The sequence below is a fragment of the Trichosurus vulpecula genome, chromosome 7 (assembly GCF_011100635.1).
Source record: "Trichosurus vulpecula isolate mTriVul1 chromosome 7, mTriVul1.pri, whole genome shotgun sequence".
NCBI classification, from domain to species: domain Eukaryota; kingdom Metazoa; phylum Chordata; class Mammalia; order Diprotodontia; family Phalangeridae; genus Trichosurus; species Trichosurus vulpecula.
The window spans coordinates 15041515-15062060 of record NC_050579.1 but is presented as its reverse complement, the minus strand read 5'-3'; the positions used below and the strand labels follow the sequence as shown (position 1 = coordinate 15062060).

The following is a 20546-nucleotide window of genomic DNA, read 5'->3' as shown; positions in this document are numbered from 1 at the left end:
CAACACCTGTCTCTGGCCGGGAGATTTCAGCTCTTTTACTCAGAGTCCAGTTACAACCGCTACCCTCCCCCATTCTATTCCTGCTTCTTCCCAGCTCTGCTCCCGCTACAGACACACGCCACACCCGGATCCATCTGCCTTGCCCTCGACTCAGCCTCTTTTCTGGATACTTTCTGCTCCCCAAACTCTGGGGAGCAGTGGCGGCTTTTCTCAGGATGGCCCGTCCCCCACCAGCAACCTAGCCTGCTTGCCTCCTCCCGTTCAGTATTTCTAGGAGACCATCTCAGCCGAAGGCCAAGCGTGGCCTGCTCTCGCTCTCCCGTCCTCCCAGCTCCTTGGGCTCTGTCTGTGTCAGAACCTCCCATTTTGACTTTGTAACCCTGTTGGCCTCCCTGCTCACCACCTGCAGGCACACACACACACACACACACCCCACTACCTCAGCTCACAGCCACCACCCCCCCTTCCTAATCTGAAAAGACATCTTGTCTGGCTAGACTGGAAAATTCCAGGGTTTAGGCCTTGTTACTGAGGAGGGAACACTAACTGAAGAGAGGAGCTGAAGGAAGCCAAGGGGGAATCTTGAACCAAAAGTTGGAAAGGAACAGTGGTGTGTTGGTAAATGTTTAACAACCAGATCTCCACAATAACAACAACACCTTTTACATTTCATCTGTATTAGTAACATTTTATCCATCACTTTCTTAAGCCTAATCAACAAAATAATAAATCAAGACTCCGTTTGTAGTATTAGCCTATTTCTGAGATGTAAATGCTCACACTGAAAATTTAACGACCGACTCTCTGGAGCTCAGAGCTCACGGGATTTGGCTGGGGCACACCACTGCCCGCCAGCATAAGTACACACAGACCTAGTTATTTCCTCCATCATATCAGCAAGTTCATTATGTCAGACCCTGTGCTGAGCACCGGAGATGGGCAAAGGGAAGGAAACACAGTGCCTCCCCTAAAGGAGCTTCCATTCTAACGGGGAGACAACCTGAAAAGTCAGTACATACAGGATGTCTACAGAACTGATGCCAGTTATCACAGAGGGGAAGGCATACGGAGCAGAAGGAGGCAGAACCAGCAAGTGATGAGGGAGCAGGGAACAGACAAGAGAGAGGAAGGACAAAAAGGAGGGAATTTCAGCTGCCCAGAGCAACCAACACCTCAAAGGTCACACATCTTTTCCCTCCTGACCTACCGTGCCCCCAAATATATCTGCGCTGCTTTCCCTCAGCATTGTCTCTCAATAGGATCGTTGGTGGAAAGAATATAAAAAAAGAGAAATGAGGAAGAGTGGAGGGATACTGGGAAGCCAGTACAAAGAGAGTATCAGGGAACAAGGCATCTCATAAAAGGATGTCATTAACAAAAATCTCATTCATGGGGAAGAGTTAGCATGAGGTGGGTCAGGAGAGAGACAGACAGACAGATAGAGAGGAAAGAGACAGAGAGACAGAGAAGAGAGTCAGAAAGATAGAGATAGAGAGAAAAAGAAAGGGGAGAGGAGAAAGACAAAGGAGAGAGAGAAAAAAAGAGAGGCAGAGAGACAAGGAGAAGAGAAGAGAACAGAGAGAGAGAGACAGAGACAGAGACAGAGAGAGACAGAGAGAGACAGAGAGAGAGAGAAACGTGGAATTTCCAAAACCAAAACAAGTCCTAGATGTGTTTTTTAAGATAGAGCAAGACTTAGTAGATAGAGACTTGGCCTCAGAGACAAGAAGATCTGGGTTCAGGTCTTGCCTCTTCCCCTTACTGGCTATGGGAACTGATGAAGTCAATAAATTTCTGAGTGTTCTCTGGGAATTCCCAGCAGAGATGTGTTGACCTGAATGGGGTACAAGGAGCTCAACTCTATCAGTGAGATCTCAAGTCCAGTCTCTATGGGGGGAGGGGTGTGTCTTCTTGTCAGAACCATCCCAGGAGAAGTCTTGGGTTCCAACTGCCACCCATCCCCCATCTCCTTCCTAGACCAGGTACCATGTTTCCCATTTCCTGGAGAGGAGGTCCCAAGTTCAACTGAACAGAATGCTCTCTCTAGTCTGTGAGTTTGTGGAGGGGCTACTCTGGGAGAGTAGACCAAGGTGCATGCAGCCTAGGGGCTGTGGGTCCAGAGTGGGCGGGAAGAGGAGGGCGTCACATCCGGGGGCCCCAGTCAGTGCTTGGGTGGCTCCCTGTTCTGATTGGGCAGGAGTGACCAGGACAGGCAAGTGACCCTACTGCTCTGGAAGGGCTGGGCCCCAGAACCCTGGTCCCCCTGCTGTGCCATCTTCAAAGCACCTGGATTCTTGGGCTCTTCCCCACCTGGTGAGTGTGGGCATGGGGGCTGGGGGAAGGTGGTGTGTCTAGCTGGGGGTTGGAGGGGTAGGAAGGAGGCATTGGGCTCCCAGCTGGGGGAAGGGCAGCTACACTGGATCCTCCAGCCACTGACCTTTGTCAGGAAGCCTGGAGCCTCTTCCCAGAATGGGAGGAGCAGGCCAGAGCCGGAGCTGGAGTAGGGGGTGGGGTGTGGGGGAGAGCAGGGAGGCCTTGTTCCTAAGTCAGTTCATCATGGGGAGCTATAAAGGGGTATAGCCCCACCTCGGTAAAAAAAAAAAAGAGGAAAGGAAGATAAGGAGGCTAAAGGGGGAATAACTCAACCCTGGGAACCCAGTCGCTGGGGGCAGGGGCTTCTTAGGATGAACATGAATCTCCCCATCACTTTCCTGACCCATCCCTGTCCAGTCTGAGACTGATTTCAGGGCCTGGGGTTCTGGGAGGAGAAAGACAAGGCCGAGAAGTTAAAGGTAAAAGGGGGGAGGGTCCAGCCCTGTTGACAGATTTACAGGAAATCCCAATATTGAATCAGGTGCAGACCTCTTTGCACAACTTGTGAAAAGAGGAAGCCATGTGGGGGGTCCTGTGAGGGGATGGAAAGGGGCCTGCTGGGGGCGGGGAGGAACAGACTTGGAAGTGTCTGGGCTACAACTAGCCCCAGGAGGGGGACATGATCCTACCCACTGGGAACCCAATTCCTTGGCAGCCAGGAGCCTCAGGGCCATGGCAAGATCCCCATACCCCTACTCCAAGGTGCAGGCTGGTCTGCTTAGGAACCACAGATCCTAAGAGACAAGTGAGGAGAAAAAAAGAGAGATTCAAGCGGCTTTGAGTGAATATAGGGAGAGGAAGAAAGCCCCCTCTGATCGCCCCATAACCTTTTGGGGCCCTCCAGCCTTCATGGACGCAGTCCTATTCAACCCTTCTTAGTAACTCCCAGGTGCCCCCTCAGATGCCCCCCATGGGATCCCTAAATCTCTGTCCATTCACAACACTCCCACCCTCCAACCAAAGCCAGTGCTCGGGAGCTGAGTGTTTCTGGAGGCTAAGCCAGCAGCTGTTCTCCTCCCAGTGGAGCCTGCCTCCTTCACCCATCCCTACCCCCAGCCCCAGCCCCATCCTCACCTCCAGCCAAAGCAGAAACTCCCTGAGGGATGGCACACACAATAACCCCAAGGGCTGGCCAGTGACCAATTCTGTCACCCCCATAGCTTGGAGCTGGTTAGGAAGCCAGACCCCAGGCCGTCTCCCCCAGGCGCCAGCAGTCCACTACGCCCAGCCGCCTCCATGGCCTCAGGCAGAGCCCAGGGCAGAAGGCCCCACACAGGGAGCCACCCCAGCAGCCGGCCTGCTCAGCATGGAGCTGACTGGTGAGTGGACCACAGTGGGGGGAGGGGGGGGAGAAAAGATAACACTTCAAGGCATCTGGAGTCTCTAAATCCTCCTGGGAATTAGGGTTTGGAGCTTCAGCGTCTTTGGACGGTCAGCCTGCATTTAGAATCGGAATTTCTGGACCATCTCCAGACTAATAATAGCTCCTATTTTTATAGCACTAAAATTTACAAGGCACTTGCCTTTCAATATAGGGAGTATACAGAATATTGTCATCTTCGTTTTACAGACGAGGAAACTGAGGTTTACTCGGGGGAAGTAACTTGCCCAGCATCGTATAGTTAATGAGTGGCAGGGTAAGATTTGAACCCAGGTCCTGCGGTTTCGAATTCCTTCCACCATCCTCACGCTGGCAGCCGCGTCTGTGTTGATTCCAACTAATCTCCTCTGACTCTCCTCCTCATGCCAGAGCTGCTTGTTGCGGTCATGTTTCTCCTCACGTCAAGATTAACCCTCACCCTGACCAGCCCCGCTCCCATCTGTGACCCCAGACTCTTCAACAAGCTGCTCCGAGATTCTGCTGCCTTACACAGCAGACTGGTAAGTCTCCGAGGGCCCACTGTCCCTACTCCCCGACATGGACCTGTGAGTCCCACCTCCTCCGAGGCCCCTGTGGAGAGCTCGGAGGGCACCCCGCTTGGGACGGCCCTCAGACTCAACAGCCACGCTCCTGATTCACAGAGTCAATGCTCCGACCTCGGTCCTCTGCCTATTCCTGTCCTGCTGCCCGCCGTGGACTTCAGCCTTCGGGAATGGAGAGCAAAGACGGTGAGACCACCCCTGAGGTCCTTGGGCTTGCTTCCCCAAACCGTGGCCATAAACCTTTCACCTTTGTCCCCGTCTCCATGTCGATCTTGGTCCGATGTGGCAGCCTGCTAGGATAAATCTGAATTATGTAATCTGGCATCTATTGTTTTGGGGATCCCTTTCAATTCTGGGTCATTCACAAATTGGAAAATCATCCAGCTTCATCCAAGTTATTAATAAAATAAAAAATATACAAGACGACAAGGCCCTCCATCCCTACAGGATGACATAGTCATGAACCTACATTCTGGGCTCATCTTAGCTGGCTTTCCATTTCCTGAACAGCTGAAACATCCAGGCACAGATCCCTCAGAACCTGGATCAGCCGACAAAATGGAGACTCTTCTCATATTGGGCAGGAGGCTTCCCGGAAAGCTAATGGAGTCTGGGGAGCCTCACACCTCCTCTGAGGAGGGGAAGGGGACCTCCAAAGCCCCATCTTACTCAGAGTGATTTGAAATGCAGGCAATTGAGCCCCAAGCTTGGGTTGAGGCTCAAGTGAACTAGCACAGTGTCGTACTGGTACTGGACCCAATCCCTGCTCACAACAACCCTCTTCTTCTTTATTTGGAATTTCTGCTGCTGATTTGGCAAAAATTTTCATGAAGAAGATCAGTTTGTGTTTGACCACAAGCTTTCTATTGAGCCAACAAATAGGATGTAGCCACTACATATCTTCTTTCCCCGTTACAATGTAAGCACCTTGAAAGGAGAGACGGCTTTTGCTCTTCCTTATGTCCCCAGCACTGGGTGAAGTGCCTGGCACATAGAAACACTTAATAAGTGCATGCTTGCTGACTGACTGACTGGTGTGGGTCCTCCCTCCATGTCTTAGGAAACACTTTTATAAAGGGAGGGGGCTCCAAGCTGCCTAATTTGGTGGCCAGTTGTCCAGTTAGGAACCTTTGTCAGTTCATCTGGGCTGGTTAGAGAGGATCACAGATCGAGAGCTGGAAGGGCCTTTGGAGTCGCAACCAGGCCAGCCTTCTCATTTTACACATGGGGAAACTGAAGCCCAGAAGGTAATATGACTTACCTATGATCACACATGTAGCAAGAGACCAGGGTGGGATCTGAATCCAGAACTTCTGACTCTAAAGCCTGTGCTTAGTCTGCTTTGCATCTGGTGGGACCTGCCAGAGATTTCATCCCACCGACGTCATGATGGAGGGAGGAGGTACACGAGATACAGGGACAGTCCTATGTCCCCTGCCCTGGACACTGTGCACAATCTAGTAGGGCACCACAGTCAGAGATGGAACATCCAGGCAGACCGACCGTGAGCTTGAGGAGGGAGCCTTGGCTATTGTAGGAGCTGTCAGAGGAGATCCTGGGCTATTCTGGAGGGCCAGCTGGGGAAAAGGGAGCTGTCCAAGAATTCTTTTGGTGTATATATTTTGATACATGATATATAAGTATATCTATTCATCGATGGGTGGCCTCATCAGTCAGGACACCACGGAAGGGAGATTATATGACCATTATCCTAGAAGTGTCCCACCCATAAGCTCCTTCAATGTGCTCTTCCTGCCCAGGAGCAGACCAAGGGGCAGGAGGTCCTCGGAGCTGTGACCTTATTGCTGGAAGGTGTGATTGCGGCCCGAAGACAGCTGAGCCCCAGCTGCCTCTCCTCCCTGCTCGGGCAGCTCTCGGCCCAGACACGCATCCTCCTTGGAGCTCTGCAAGGCCTCCTGGGAAGCCCGGTAAGGCCCAGCCCGAGGCATCCGTGGGAACACTCTTCCCTGGACCAACTGGACCATCCAGTATTGGGTAACAGGTGTTGGGTGGGCCATGCTGGTCTTCTTCCTAACCCCTGGGCCTAGGGACCCCTTGCCCTTACCAGAGACATGATCTCTGGCCTTGGGCCCCTCCTCTGGCCCCAGTCTCTCCCAAAGGGCCAGACTGCAGTTCACAGAGAGCCCACAGCCATCTTCCTGAGCTTTCAGCAGCTCCTCCGAGGAAAGGTGCGTTTCCTGCTACATGCACTAAGACCCATCCTCTGCGCCAAGCAGGACCAGATGGCCACAGCAGCCCCAGGCAGTGGCTCTGTACCCTCCATCAGGACAACCTCTGGGTTCAAAGACAAGACCCCTGCATCACTGGAAAGGGGCCCTGGGAGCTCAGCCAGAGCTACAGAAGCTCCCAAGAGAATGTTCAGACGCCTGAACAGAATTCCTGGATTGCTGAACCACACGGCCAGCCCCCTGGACGAAGCCCCTGCACACTGGAACATGACTCTTGGGCCGTCAAACAGTACCCATGGTATCTCTCCTGTAACCCCAGGCAATACTCTGGGAAACTTGAACAAGCCCCCTGGAGCTCTCGATACAACCTTCCAATCACCCATTCCCTTACCTGGACTGATTACTCCCCCAAGCATTCCTCCTACTGGACACCATGTGCTCTCTTCTCCCTCACCCACCCTGAGCCCCACACCAGGGCCTCACATCCCTTCTACTTCCCCCTCAGCCACAAGCCCAGGTAACTCTTTTACCATCTGCTGCCTTCACTCCCAAGATAAGACTAAGGACATGCAGGACATTCAGGGCACCCCTACTTCATTCCCTACCTAAGTTCCACAGTCTGAAAAGAAGGTCCTCCTGGGAGGTAGCCAGGATACCCATGACAGCCACCCAACCTCAGCCCTGGCCTGCTCCAATGTTGGTGTCCAAGCCCCACAGCCCAGCCCTGCTGAACTCTCAGGAGCCCAAGGGCTGGCAACAAGGACTGGGAGGCCTCTCCATGATCCCTCCTGGAAGCCTTCTCATGCCAGACAGATGGAAAGGGAACATTTTTCACTGTATAACTTCAGAAAATATTTTTTTTAAGCAGATAAATAATATGTCAGAAAAGCTGATTCTCCTGGAACCTTTGGTTCACTTCTCCACACACCCTCCCCCCTTTCCTGGTCTCCTCTGCTTTGCCTATAGCCATCACCTCAAGGCTGCCTTTGCCAGCAACTCACTGGGGAATACAAAAGGCAGGGTCCTTTGCTCCACACTTAGAACTAAGCCAGACACCAGCCCTCTAACCCCCACTGCCTCCTGCCAGGGGGACCATTCTCTCAGGAGAGACTATGAGTGGTATCCTTCACCCTGGCAGGCTTCTGAGAGGTACTCCAAACACACACACACACACACACACACACACACACACACACACAACACACACACCCACACCCCCCCCCCTCTCTCTGACTGGAAGGTGCTCCAAACTACATTCACCTACCCACCTGCCTGGAGCTCACACAGCAAAGCAGACCCAGAAAACTGTAGGGGAGAAAATAAAGAAAGGTGAGAGCTGAAGTCAAGCATTGCAACACACTGTCCTTCTAGGAGGGGGCAGTGGGCTCGCTGAAAGCTGACAGGAAGCCCAGGGGAACCTCACACCTCAGCTAAGGTTTAGAGACAGCCCCAGGGAAGCCAAGACCAGGCTAGCACAGCTGAGCAAACAGCCTGCCCTGGAGAGGAAATTTCACCAGGGCCAAGCTCCTACTTCCCTCCCGTGGAGGCGGGGAGAAGTGCAGGAAGCAGCCCTGCCCACCCCCCTTGAGCACACCACAGTGGGAGGTAGAGTCTATGTCCTATTTCCCAGAAGCCCAAGTGACTAAAGAGGAGCTCTGTGGGCTTAACTTTAATGAATCGAGTAACAGTGTATAAGAGCTGGAACAGACCTAGGCGATCTAGGGCAACTCATTTTACAGGTGAGCAGACTGACACCCAGAAAGCACCACCTGCCCCCTTCACCCCCAAGGTCACAGGTCGTCTACCAGGCAGTCTTTTCCAGTGAGGGCTTGTCCAGGCAGCCCAGCAATGAAGCAAGGTCCCAGGGTGAAGTAGGGAGATCCTCAAGGACAAGAGCCCAAGAAGCTCCTCAATATGGAATCCCTCTGAAACGCAGCGTCTTCCCCAAGAGAATGCAAACAGTCTCCCAAGTTGGGGGGGGGGGAGGGGGAGGGAATTGCTACCTTGGTGCTGCACCCAGGCTGAGGCCTTATCTGGAAGGACAATGTGCAACCTCCAGAGTCCCTTGCCTTGGGGCAGGTAAGGGCCGAAGGGCACAAATGCCAGGCATGCAGGATGGCAGTCACCGTGCTACCACAAACACCTTAATGCCTATTGAGCCCTTGCGGCTCAATGAAATGAGGATGGGAAAAACATTCCACCCCGACAAAGGGTCTCAGGCTAAGGAAAATCACACTCAATGAGTGAAAAATGAAGCATTAGATGAGAATATCTCAGAGCTGCCCTTCCCAGAAAAATACTGAAAATCAGATAGGGACAGAATCCATGAAGTCACCAAGTTTGGAGACTCCAGAGTCGATCTTAGGTTGGTAGTACAGGTCTGATTCCAGAGATTTCTGCATGCACAGAAAAGTTAGCATACCCGAGTTCGGGAGGGAAGACTAAGAAATTTCCTGCAATTTACTTCTGTGGAAATCGGATGAAAGGCAATGACCAAATAAAACTCTTTACAGCATATAAATGAGCCAACACCCAGATACAAACTATGCCAACAGCCCAAGTACTATGGGCTCTTAGTGCCATAAGATTCAGGGTGATGCAAACATAAACTCCAGGAAGTTCCAAGCAGAGATTGAAGGTTGACCTACATAGCTCAGGACCAATAGCCCCTCACTCATGTAAAGAAAAAGATCCTTTTAGTCCAGACTAGCCCAGTCCCCAAACCCAGCCGACTCCTGGACACCTGCCAAGCCAAAGAGCGGAAAAAGGAGTGCCTTTCTTCCCTCTGACATGCCAGGCCCACAGTTTAACTGTCAGGACACCAATATTTTAAGTGGACTGTGCCAACTGCCTTCAGAGGCAATCGGACCTTCTTCTAGCCCTCCAAATTTTTGGAGAAAACTGAGCTCTTCTCCCTCCATCCATTCTGCCCCCAAACTTAAGGCTTCAGAAAGCTGCTGAGATTTCCATAGACATTCATCCCCATTCCCTACCACCCTCCCCTCCCGCCTTTCATCCCTCCCACAGTGAAAAACCAACGGAAACATCTTTCCTTTCTTCCTGCAGAGTTCATTCACTTTCAACCCATTTCCCTAAATCCCATTCTTAACACCTTCTTCACAGACCTGAAAATGACAGGGAAGGAAACCCCCCAGGCAGTGTCTGAGGGAGGCCAACTCCTGGGGTCAAACAGCTTCAAAAGGACAGATCCTGGGTATGCCCTCTGGGGGCTGGCCAGAATTCCTCAGAACTGCAGGCTCCTGAATTTGCTTCCCTTCATCCAGAAAGAAAACCTGGATTCTCAGGCAGTTTCAGGCCATTTCCCAAGGTTTTCCCAGCACGTGCACAGTCACGAAAGTTAGAGGGACACAATGCTCCAGAGCAATGGGACCAGAATGAGCCTCAGGGGTGTTGCTGGTGCCCCAGTGATGCTCACAGCAGCTCCCTCTCCTTGTTCAGTTATCACTGGGTGGCAAACACCACTGACAGTTACTTTCCCTCCTCGGTCCCTCAGTCCAAGAAATGTAGACTCACTCCCACACTTGCATTCTCAACCACTAAATACTTTCCCACATTCCCACCATCCCTAGACACAACCATGTGTCATGCCCATGTCTGAAAGCCTCCACTCATGATTTCTCTCTCTCTCTCTCTCTCTCTCTCTCTCACACACACACACACACACAGCCCATCCTCATCATCCTCATCCTCTCCAGGCTATGCGGATGACTCTTCTCCAAGAACTGAACAGAATTCCTAGACTAGGGAAGCAAGTGCTGGAAAAATTCAGTAGATCCCCTCACCAATGTGCCCTGTGCCATCCTCAGAGTTGACCCCAGAGGCCCCAAGCACAGCAGCACAGGATAAATACTGAGGTCAGCTAGCTGAGGGTGACCCCAAAGAGTTAGCCCCGAGGGCTGAAAAAGGCCTGGCCAGACACACCATCCCCAGTCTTAGGTCAGATGCATAAAAAACTTCAGGAGAACCTGAAAAGACAATTTCCAGGTGGACAGTAGGACAAGAAGAGAAATGGATACAAAAAAGCACAGTTTAATTGAACCATCAAACAAAGTATCTGAAAGCTCAACCTGAGCTCATCCTATGAGGTCCCAAGTGGGGACCAACAGCCACTTTTCCACTTAGTTCAGACCAGCCGAAAAGATCTCAAGTCCATCGGGTGAAGAACGGATTACTCAGGAGAAAGGGGCCCTTCCTCAGCCAGCACTCCTCACACTGGAGCAGAGTTCAGGGGGCAGGGATGCCCAGACCAGGCCCCACCAGACAGGAAAGGCGGGGATGGCAAAGGCTCCCTGGGCAGCTCAGAAAGCCAGCTTCTTCATCAGGAGATAAACTCGGGAGTCCACTTCAAAGCCGTGCAAGTTGTTGGCATCTCCCTGGAGTCTCATGAGCAGCCCCCCGTAAGACACATAGGCAGAGCTAAAGTAAGAGGACGGCACTCAAGTCAGCCTGGTCTCCAAAGAGGCTCTACCTTCTTGGCAGCCCAGGCCGAATGACGGGACAGGAAACAAAAGCATGTGGCAGCCAAGAAGTTGAGGAGGGAGCCCCCTGACCTCCCCGAGAAGAGGACATGGGCTCTAAGGTCACAAAAATGTCCCACCCACTCTCTGGTTCAGAATACTGTGATATGAGACAAATAGAACCCCTTAAGGTACTAAGGGCCCACTCTTACCGCCCCCCACGCCCACCCTACAGCCATATCTGTGACCAAAGCACAAAGTCTGTCAGCCTGCCTCTTCTCCAGCAAAGGGAAAAGTCAGTCTCTTACACGCTGTGAAGGTACTTACAGACGAGTGGCTGCTTCCGTGGAGGTCTCGTCCCCCTCGATTCTGTACACCTTTCCATACATCACATACTCAAACTGGTCAGCCCTGTGGAGTAAAAGGCAGACACTCCTTGGGTCCCTCTCTCCCACCTGCATATGTCCCCAGGCACAGGAATCAGCAGAAGCCACCAGAGCTGGGCAGAGGAGAAACCCCATACATACATGGTGACTGAGCTCTTACATGTGGCAGACAAGGGAGGTGATTTCCCTCTGGTGCCCCAGGCCCTACTAAGCACCAGGTATTCAGACCTAGGTCACCTCTTGTCCTTCAAGAATATCATTAAAGAAGTAACTTCAAATCAGATTAAAGTTAAAAACCTGGCAGAGTACCTTCTCTTCCCTGATCCCTCACCTGGATGGCCGGTCATCTGTGGGATTATATTCCCCATCGTCCAGGGTCCCATCTTCATACAAGGTGCTAGCTATCACCAATCGGAATTTGTCCCCTGAAAATCAACAAGAGATTTTGTGGAGATAGAATGTACACTATCATTCTCACTGCCCTTTCTTCACTCCGTTCACTGAAAATTGGCTTTGCCCTGAAGCCGACTCCCTGCCATGACACCATCAGCCTAACTCATGCCAAGCTGGATGGTCCTGCTGCTTCTAGCCTTTTTCTTCTCCAACCCATGGCTTCTACAGCTCTGAATGTGTCACTGCTCTGCTCAAACACCTGCACTAGCTCACTAGGATCTGTAGCAGGACTTCTTAACATGGGCTACGTACATCAAATTTGCGTGTGCGTGCGTGTGTGTGTGTGTATATATACCCATACATATATATAAATATACATACACAACTCTTTCAATATTATTGATTTCACTTTTATTCCATACATTCAAAAATATGATTCTGAGAAGGGATACAAATTCGAGACAACCAGGAAACACCAAAAAGCTTAAGAACCCTATGGGATAAAATATAAATTCTTTACCTGGGATTGAAGGCCTGCCATAATTTGGCACCAGCCTCCTGTTGGCAGCCTCATTTCACATCACCCTCCCTTTCCCCCTCCCACCCCCACAATCCATCATGTTCCTGTCAGACCAGACTATCTGTCCCATGAACCTGACCTGCCCATCATGAACATTTCCTTAGTCTTGGACTGCACCTCTGCCTCTTCTCCCTCCTCATCACGGCCTTTTACATTCTTTTTCTTACTTCAAGGTTCCACTCGGAGGCTGCTACCACCACCGCCACCTCCACAAAATCTTCCCTGTTGCTCTCAGCTAAAAATACTCTCTTCCCACTAAAATGCTCCTAGAGTACTTTTTATCTGGATCTCTCCTTTGCCTCCATCATATTGTTCTTGGTATTATACGTATCCTCATCCCTCTCCCCTCTCCAGCAGAAGGTAAAACCCTTTGAGGGCAGGAACTACAACTTATTAGCTCCATATCCCTCACTACCTGACACAGTGCCCTGTATAAAGTAGGAACTTCAATCTTGGCTGAATTATGATCACATCACTTCCTAAGGCTCCATATATTTCTCTGTATGCTGCCTCCTATCTGTCATTTTGGATGGCACAAGAGTCTCATGTTCATTCATCGTCCATGGTTCAGCCATCCCTCAACTACTGACTATGGGTCTCTTTCCAGTTCTTCGCGATGACAAATGCTGCCACCATGGATGTGTAAGTGCTACACGTCTTCAACACCCCAGTCCCTGCATGCACCAATCACCAAAGCCAAACAATCCTGTGGCTCCTGTACTGGCTGCCCTGCTCTCCAAAGGCTTCTGCCAGTGAACTGTTCTCTCAGCAGTGTGACAGCATGCCCATTTCGCCACAGGCCCTCCAACAGGAAAGGGTATCCTTTTTAATTCCCTTTGCTCATTTCAAGCATGTGAGGGGGTACCTCTGGGTTCCTGTGCTTTCCATTTCTCTGCTCAGACAGGCCAAGCAAGTTTTAGGTAGTTACTGACCATGGGTTTCTTCTTTTGAGAACTTCACAAAGTCCAAAAATAAATCTACAGAAAGGATTTCAGGGGATGATACAAGCAAAAGGGACATTTTTGTTATTTTTTTAAATTGTAAATAATGATGTTTATAGTTTCAAGTACAATCTCTTCCTTCTGATTTTGTTCTTCAATGCTTGTTTTTGTTGATGGTGTCTATGTGTGGAATACAAATCATTTTCAATCAATAACAGTTGCCAGCAACACCAGAAAGAACAGCAGATTGTCTGGTTGTGTCCTCCATCAAACACTTACCCAAGTCCACAGGATAGATCTGGATGTTAACATCTAAAATGAGGTCCATCTTGAAGGATTCGCTCTCACAGTGCAAGCGGGACACTAAGGACAAGAGAGAAATGATTACAGGAGAGATGCTTGTGAAAGCAAGAGGAGATAACAAAGGACAGCCAAACCTCTGGCTTCCCATCCATCTTCTACCACTGATTCACTGTGAACTGGGGCCAATCATGTTCTCTCCCCCAGAAAATCTGGCCTGTTTCCATACATAAAAAATGAGCGGAGTGAACCAGAGGATCCCTGGGGTCCTCTCTAGCTGCTTCTGTGAGATGGCCAAAAGGGGAGCAACCCTCTAGAGTATCTGAGCAGGACAGGATACCCAGACATGGGGAGTCAACTTCAAGTAGTGTGTGTTGATGCTTGGGGGCAGAGGACATCTTCCCCAGAAAGGGCAAATGGATGGATGTGGATGGTGTGGAAGTGGTTCTAACAAGAAGGGATGTGTGTATTGGGATTAGGGGTGAAGGAACACAGCATCTCCGGGAGTAGTGTAAGATATCGGAAGAAGGCCAAGTGTGCTGCGTGCGTGCGTGTGTGTGCGTGTGTGTGTTTTGTCCAAGAGAGGCTATGTGGGAGGTAGGGAAAGAAATAAGAAATGTCTCTGCATTTGGTGGCATGGGTGGGGGAGTGATCTCAGTGCGAGGAAAATTCCTATCCCTTTGGAAAAGTAGTAACAGTGAGGGTCAATGAATATTGGGCACAGCTATATTACAGGGGGGACCTCTGAATGAGAGAAGGAAGCAGGAGATTCCCTAGGTCAATGGGGAGGAAGCTGAAATACCCCGGTACATGTAGGTAGGGGGAAATCCTCCTGGGAGGATGACAATGTAGAGAGGTCTCCTCTGGAAGGGTGAAAAAAATCCACCAACAAACCTTTATTAAGTAAATGTGAGAAGCCCTGTGCTGGGTGCTGAGGATGAAAAGAAAGAGCAGAGCCAGTAACAGCCCTCAAGGAACTTATTCTAATAGGGAAGACAACAAAAAAAGAAATGGAAACAGACACAAGATAAATACAGGAGGGACCTAAGTTAACCCAGCTTTCCCTCCCTCAGAGGAGAAGGCCCTGGCAGTTGAGAGGACCCTGAAAGCCTTCTGCACAGCCGTGGGGACATTCAAGCTGAATCCTGAGGGAAGTAGTGGATTCTTGGAGGCAGGAGGGAAAGCATTTCCAGAATGATGTAGGAGATAGAAGACTGTGTGTCAGGAACAAGTGGGTTAGCATGGCTGACGCCCTGAATGCATGAAGAAGAGTGACAGGTAAGAAGAATAGGAAGCAGTCAGGTTGCAAGGAGCTTTAAATACTAAACAAAGTTCACATAAAGTAAGACTGTGCTGTAGGAAAATCACTGGCAGCTACACTGAGGACAGATGAGAGAGAAGAAGCCAAAGGCAAGGAGACTCGCTGGCAGGCTGTTGGTGATGAGGGCCTGAACTTTGGTGCCGACTGTGTGAACAGGGGGAAGACTGGTTTTGTCTCCTTTTGCATCCCAGGCACTTGGCTCTTAATATGTGTTTCCTGACTGACTGAGAAAGAGATTCAGCCAAAAGATGCTGTGGAAAAAGAAACAAGATTTGGAAATTGCCTCGATCTGTGGGGTGAGTGAGAATGTATGAGGGTTGAGAATGATGCCAAGGCTGTGAATGTGAGGGATGCAATAGGGAAGTCTGGAAGAAGGGCAGCTTTGGGTAGAAAGACAGTGAGTTGTTTTGGACACATTAAGTCAGAGATGCCTAGAAACAGCCTGCTCAACATATCCAACAGGCAACTGGCAGGATTAGGTATGGGAAATCAGGAGAGAGATCAGGACTAAATGTATAGATCCAGGAGTCATCTGCACAGGGATAAGACAACGCACAGTCACCACACGAGAAGGCATAGAGAAAAGAGAGAAGAGGAATTGGGACAGAGCCTTGGAGGCCACCTCCACACTGGCTGTCTCTCCCCCACTAAATGTAAGCTCCTAGCAGGCAGAGACTAATTTCCCTTTTTTTCCATACATCCAGCACTTAGTCTCTGGAACATCTCAGTGTTTAATAAGTGCTTGTTAAATGAGTGATTCAACTCCATCCCCCTTCCCAAGTCTTCCTTCCCTAGAACCACAGGGAGATTCAACTGCCTGTTCTTTGACCTAAGAGCCCCTTCCCCCTCTCCCACACTTTGGGCACTTTCTCCCCTTCTTGACTTCACTAAGATGACCTTCCCCTTCCCTAAGATGATCTCCCCCATCATATATGCATACATCAATATTCTTCCAATCTTGTTCCAATCCCACACCCCTCAGTTCTTTCCCAGGCCTTGTAATGACCACATTCTCCTCCATTCCCCACCTTTATCTCTTCGTGGACAAGTTCACCTCTATACCGGCCCCTTCCCTCCAGGCTCTTGCCCCCTTGCTCTATTCTCCAATTTTGCCCTGCAAAGCCCCAGCATTGAGTTACTGCCACAATTGGCCTCCTTCACTCCTGCTCACGTGATGCTGAATGAAGCTGCAGAAAAACCACAAAACGGAGCTAACTGTATCCTGACTCAGCTGGGCCCTCACTGCAGCAAGGCAATCCTTTTACACTGCCCTAACCGATTAACTAACGCAGGCCATTCACAGAGAGACCCCTCTTCCTCTTCTCCCGTCATTCAGCTCTCCTCCTCCACCCGTCTCACAGAAGTGGCCCTCCTCCTTGCCAAAGCAAACCCCTCTACATACAAGAGCGACCGCATTCCATCCTAACCGTCCCCTTTGTCATGCCCGCTTTTTCACCAAACTCAGTCTCTGTCTACTGGCTGCTTCCCTGTCGCCCACCGTGCCCACATGTCCCCCATCCTCAAAAACTCTCAGCCCGTCTCCAATGCCCCTCTGATTCAGGCCCCTATCCCGTACCTGGACTCCGGGGGGTCGTCCTGCCTCTCCCCACCCTGGCTCACCCTTCATTCGGCCACCAGAGTAATTTTCCTAAAGAGTCCGACCAAGTCACCCCCGCTCCTTCAGTGGCTCCCGAAGCCAAGGGAAATCCTCTGCCTCCCAAGCCCCTGCGGGCCTCTCCGGCCTCCTCCCTTCGCCGGCCCGGCCAGCCTCGATGCTGCCCCAGCTACAAGACCGTCCACCTCGGGGCTGCGGGCCCTCTTGCCTGGGAGGCCCTCCCTCCTCCGCTCTGACCACTGACCTCCCCGGCCTCCTTGAGGTCCCACCTGCCCCGCCCCCAGCCCTCGCCGGCGCCTTCTCTCAGTTCTTCATTCCCCATCTGTCCCGTCTGTCTGCCTGACGTCTCCCCCGTTAGACAGCTCCCTGAGGGCAGGCGCTCGTTTGCCTTCTCTGGATCCCCAGAGCGTAGCGGTTACTCTCAGCGAATGAATGATGGGGAAGGGTCTCCTCTGAGGCGGGGAGAGAGGGTTCAAGGAGGAGTCTCCGGGGGGGCGGGGTCTCCTGTCGGTGGGGGAGGAGGGAGTCTCCTCGGTCTGAAGAGAAATGTGAGGAGGGGACCCCTTCGGTGACGCACGGCGGGGGGCGGGGTCTCCCCGGGGACAGCCTCACCTCGGTCAAACTTCTTGCCCTCGGGGTCGATGTCCTTCACGTCGAAAATGTCCTCGAACAGGATGCCGGCCATGGCTGGCCGCGGGACGCGACGGAGGCCGAACCACAGAGAGCGCGAGGCCGGCGCGAGAGCCGCGCAAGATCGGGGGCTGCGCGTGCGCAGAAGCGCGGCACGCGAACTAGGGGCGGACGTCCAATCACGTAGTTCCGCTTCCGCTTCTCTTCTTCACCGTTTCCTGCCCTACCCCCTCTCTCCTCAGGCCGCTGGCCTTCTCGCGACCCTATTCAGAGCATGCGCACTTCGCCAAGGGGGGCGGGGCCCGGCTCAGCGCCTGGCTCTCTGGGCACCAGCTCCGCCCCTGTCCCCGACGTCCCAACAGTTTCTTGGGCCTCCTCACCGCATCCCGACTCCCCGCACAGTTCCTATTACAGTCCATGAACCTAGCTGTGTGTCCCCGAGCCGGAAACCACCTTGAAAACCTGGACCTCTGCGGGCGGAGGATAGAGCTGTCCCCGCCCCTCGACCCCGGTTCCGCCCCTCCAGGTCTCTGAGAGCGAAGGACTGTAAGCCGGTCCCGCCCGCAGTACCGCCCCTCCCCGAGACCCTCCAAGGCCTATAAGAACGCTGGGCCGATTTCCCCGCCTCGTAAACCCTACCCCTCCCCCCAAGTCTACATGAGCCTATGGAAATGCCTAGAGGGAGCTCTTCCCGCCCTCTCCCGCCCTCTGGGTCTGGCTCCGCCCCGAATCCGTTTGGGCCTATAAGGGCGCAGAATGCGCCGTCGTCCAGCCCGAGGCCCCACCTCCCCGCTCGGCTCCGCCCCTGGCCGCGACCTTGATCTGGTGGCTCAGAGTCCAGTGCGCACCTCGCCCTTCCACAGGTCGCCCCCGGGCTTTGTCACACTCTGTCTCCGACTAAGGCCGGGCCTGGGGGTTGGTGCTGGCCTCACCCCACTCCTCTTTCTCCTCCTCCCCCTCTGTCGGGGCTGGGGGCGGTGAGCACGGCCAGTCCTCGAGGTGACCGCCTCCCCCGAGCGGCGGGAGGTCAAGAGCCGTGGTCCTGGGACGTGGCCCCGCCTTCCTGGGAATCTGCCATGAGGTCATCGGGCGGTAGCTCTGCCCCCTTCCCCAGCGCAGCCCACCCTGGCTCTCCCGCCCGGCACAGTCTATTCCTGGCACTGCCCACGCTACCTGTCCCCGGTGCTGCCCACACCTGACACCTGCTCGCCACACCCCCAGCTCCATCCCTGGGCACTCGCCCCTAGGCTGCCAATCCCTCTCCCCATGGGCCCCCCTCACCTGCCCCAGCAGCCCCCTCCCCCACCCGCATTCATTCCCATGCTCTGGAACACGCTGCCTCTTCCATTCTTTCTCCACTGGCCTAGCACGTCAGCAGCTCCTCAGGTTTCGGGCCTGGGCCCCTGCCAGGAAAAACCGACCTCTGCCCCCCCCACGCCCCTGCCTAGTTAGGGCCAGTCTCAGGGAGCGGCCTCTGCAACTCCCTCCCAGGTTCTCTCTTTTTTCTGTCTTCAGCCACCCCTAGGTTTCTCCATCCCCATCATTCCAGCCTGGCCGTTTATATTCAGGCCCACCTCTCACCAAATGCAGCACCCAAGAGAGGCACACAGACATAAAGAGAAAAGGGAGCCATCCCACCCCCAAAAAGTCAGTCCTTAATATCCTTGCTATCTGTGTCGTTTTCATCCCTGATTCTGTTCTCATTCTGGTTCCAGGAAGACACCCTCCCCCAAATCACACTCAGTTTTTCTTCTCATCTCTGGCTGATCTAGCCTTCTCCCACTGAGAAATCGATTCAACAAATTCTTATTAAGTGGTCCATACACACAAAAATTACAGGAATATTTAGATGCAACAGATAAAAATGAAATAGTCCCTTCCCTTCAGGTACTCGGATCCTACAGAGATGCAAACTACCAAATAAAGTACATCAAAGCAAAGGAGAGACTCGAAGTACTCTAGGAAATTTTCAGGAAGGAGCTAGTACTTTTGGCTGGAGAGTTCAGCAGAGTTAAGCCTTGAGGGAACAGAAGGAGTTTAAGAAGCAAATAGAATGAGGGAGTAAATTCCAGGCAGGGGTGCTCCCTTCATCAGGGCACTGAGGTAGGGGAAATGGCATGTTAATTTCAGGGAACTAATAATCTAGCTTGGTTGAATAAACAAATGAATGAATAAAAAAAGCTCTTATTAATCACTCCCTTTGTGCCACCAACTGTGGGAAAGGTAAAGTAATGTGAAATAAACTTGGAAACGTAGGTTAAAAGAAGCAGATTGAGGAGGACATTATGGTCCTTATAGGCAATAGGAAACCACTAAAAGTTTTGGAATAGGAAAATCATATTCAAAGCTGTGCAGGAAGATGCTTTGGGAGTCCCCTAAAGAATGGCTAGGAAAAGGGAGAGACTAGAGGCAGGAGAGGACCTGAATGAACAAAAGGGTCCTGGACCAAATAAAGAGGGGCTTCAGGCATCTGAAAAAAAGTTGGGTGGGTGACATCTGCAATCTAGAGAATCTTTCTCAGCTACTGTAGCCCCAATATGACCCTGATGTCTTAGCCTCTCCTTCTTAAGGGCAGGGACTCTCACTGGCATATGGTAAATGTTTAATCATTGTTGGTTGACTGATTACACCCTCATCCCCTCCAGCTCCCACCTACAGAATGATACCAGGGCAAGAGGACTGGATTTAGAGTCAGAAGACCTGAGTTTGAAACCTGTTTCAGTTACCTAGGTGATCTTGGACAAGTCGCAGACCTGTAAAATAAGCTGGGGTGGATTGGTCTTTCCAACTAGGATTCTAGGATCTAGGATACGTGAAGAGTGGCTGGGAGAGTGGTTCCTTCTGTCCTTACTTCAGATCCCTCTTCAGTGCCGTCACCAGAAATCCTGTTTGCCCCTAAATGAAGCTTCAAGAACTTTCCCCTAAGTCCCTACGTCCTGGAGTGATGAGACTGGAATAGATTGTGAGGGAAGATGGAAAAAAATAAGAAAACAAGAGACTCCAGCTTTGGTGGGAGATTAGGGGACTCAGTTCAGAGTCTGCTGCCGGGGCAAAGACCCAAACACAATTCTCGCTCCCTGATTCAGCACTCCGTGGCTCCGCTACATTAACCCGTGACCCGCTGCCTTGGGCTTGTATCCCTCTCCCAGTTCCTAGGATCGCCGATTTTGCCCTAAAGGTTATCTCAATATCACAGGGTCAAAGATCTTAGAGCTGGGAGGGACCTTAGACGTCCACTGTACAACGCCTTCATTTTACAGCTCTGGAAACTGAGGTTTGGTTAACTTTTCCAAGGTCACACAAAGCTGGACGGGAACCCATGTCCCCAGCGTCGGTTCCTCCAGTCTGGGGGCGGGACAGCAGAGCTCTGCAGGGCCTTCGAGAGGAGGGACTAGAGCCCAAGTGGGAAGAGCCAAG

General features: G+C 51.9%; 2 protein-coding genes across 3 annotated transcripts; one reads left to right on the top strand and one right to left on the bottom strand.

Moving 5' to 3' along the window:
* Window positions 1-2212: 2212 nt before the first annotated feature.
* THPO (thrombopoietin) lies at window positions 2213-7378 on the top strand. 2 transcript variants are annotated; one of them, XM_036765974.1, is made up of 6 exons: window positions 2213-2313; window positions 3534-3692; window positions 4124-4254; window positions 4396-4482; window positions 6057-6224; window positions 6405-7378. In XM_036765974.1, the coding sequence occupies exons 2-6, from the start codon at window positions 3680-3682 to the stop codon at window positions 7092-7094; spliced, it is 1089 nt and encodes a 362-aa protein (XP_036621869.1). In that variant the 5' UTR covers window positions 2213-2313; window positions 3534-3679; the 3' UTR covers window positions 7095-7378. The 2 variants fall into 2 exon arrangements, with proteins under 2 accessions (XP_036621869.1, XP_036621868.1); XM_036765973.1 differs by lacking the exon at window positions 2213-2313 and having other exon boundaries at window positions 3586-3692; window positions 6063-6224.
* A 3137-nt stretch (window positions 7379-10515) lies between these two features.
* POLR2H (RNA polymerase II, I and III subunit H) lies at window positions 10516-17636 on the bottom strand. The gene is made up of 5 exons (XM_036765756.1): window positions 17112-17636; window positions 13543-13626; window positions 11681-11774; window positions 11291-11374; window positions 10516-10922 (listed from the first exon to the last, which is right to left on the bottom strand). Exons 1-5 carry the CDS (start codon window positions 17182-17184, stop codon window positions 10805-10807), a joined length of 453 nt encoding a protein of 150 aa, XP_036621651.1. The 5' UTR covers window positions 17185-17636; the 3' UTR covers window positions 10516-10804.
* Window positions 17637-20546: the final 2910 nt, after the last annotated feature.

Excerpts from the sequence above, each read along its gene's own strand:
- POLR2H (XM_036765756.1), bottom strand. The coding sequence starts at position 17,184 with ATGGCCGGCATCCTGTTCGAGGACATTTTCGACGTGAAGGACATCGAC. Across the intron at positions 11,775-13,542 it reads GATCTATCCTGTGGACTTGG|GGGACAAATTCCGATTGGTG; the intron begins GTAAGTGTTTGA and ends GTTGATTTTCAG. Across the intron at positions 10,923-11,290 it reads ACGGAAGCAGCCACTCGTCT|CTCTGCCTATGTGTCTTACG; the intron begins GTAAGTACCTTC and ends CTCTTACTTTAG.
- THPO (XM_036765974.1), top strand. Across the intron at positions 4,255-4,395 it reads CTGCCTTACACAGCAGACTG|AGTCAATGCTCCGACCTCGG; the intron begins GTAAGTCTCCGA and ends CCTGATTCACAG. Across the intron at positions 6,225-6,404 it reads AAGGCCTCCTGGGAAGCCCG|TCTCTCCCAAAGGGCCAGAC; the intron begins GTAAGGCCCAGC and ends CTCTGGCCCCAG.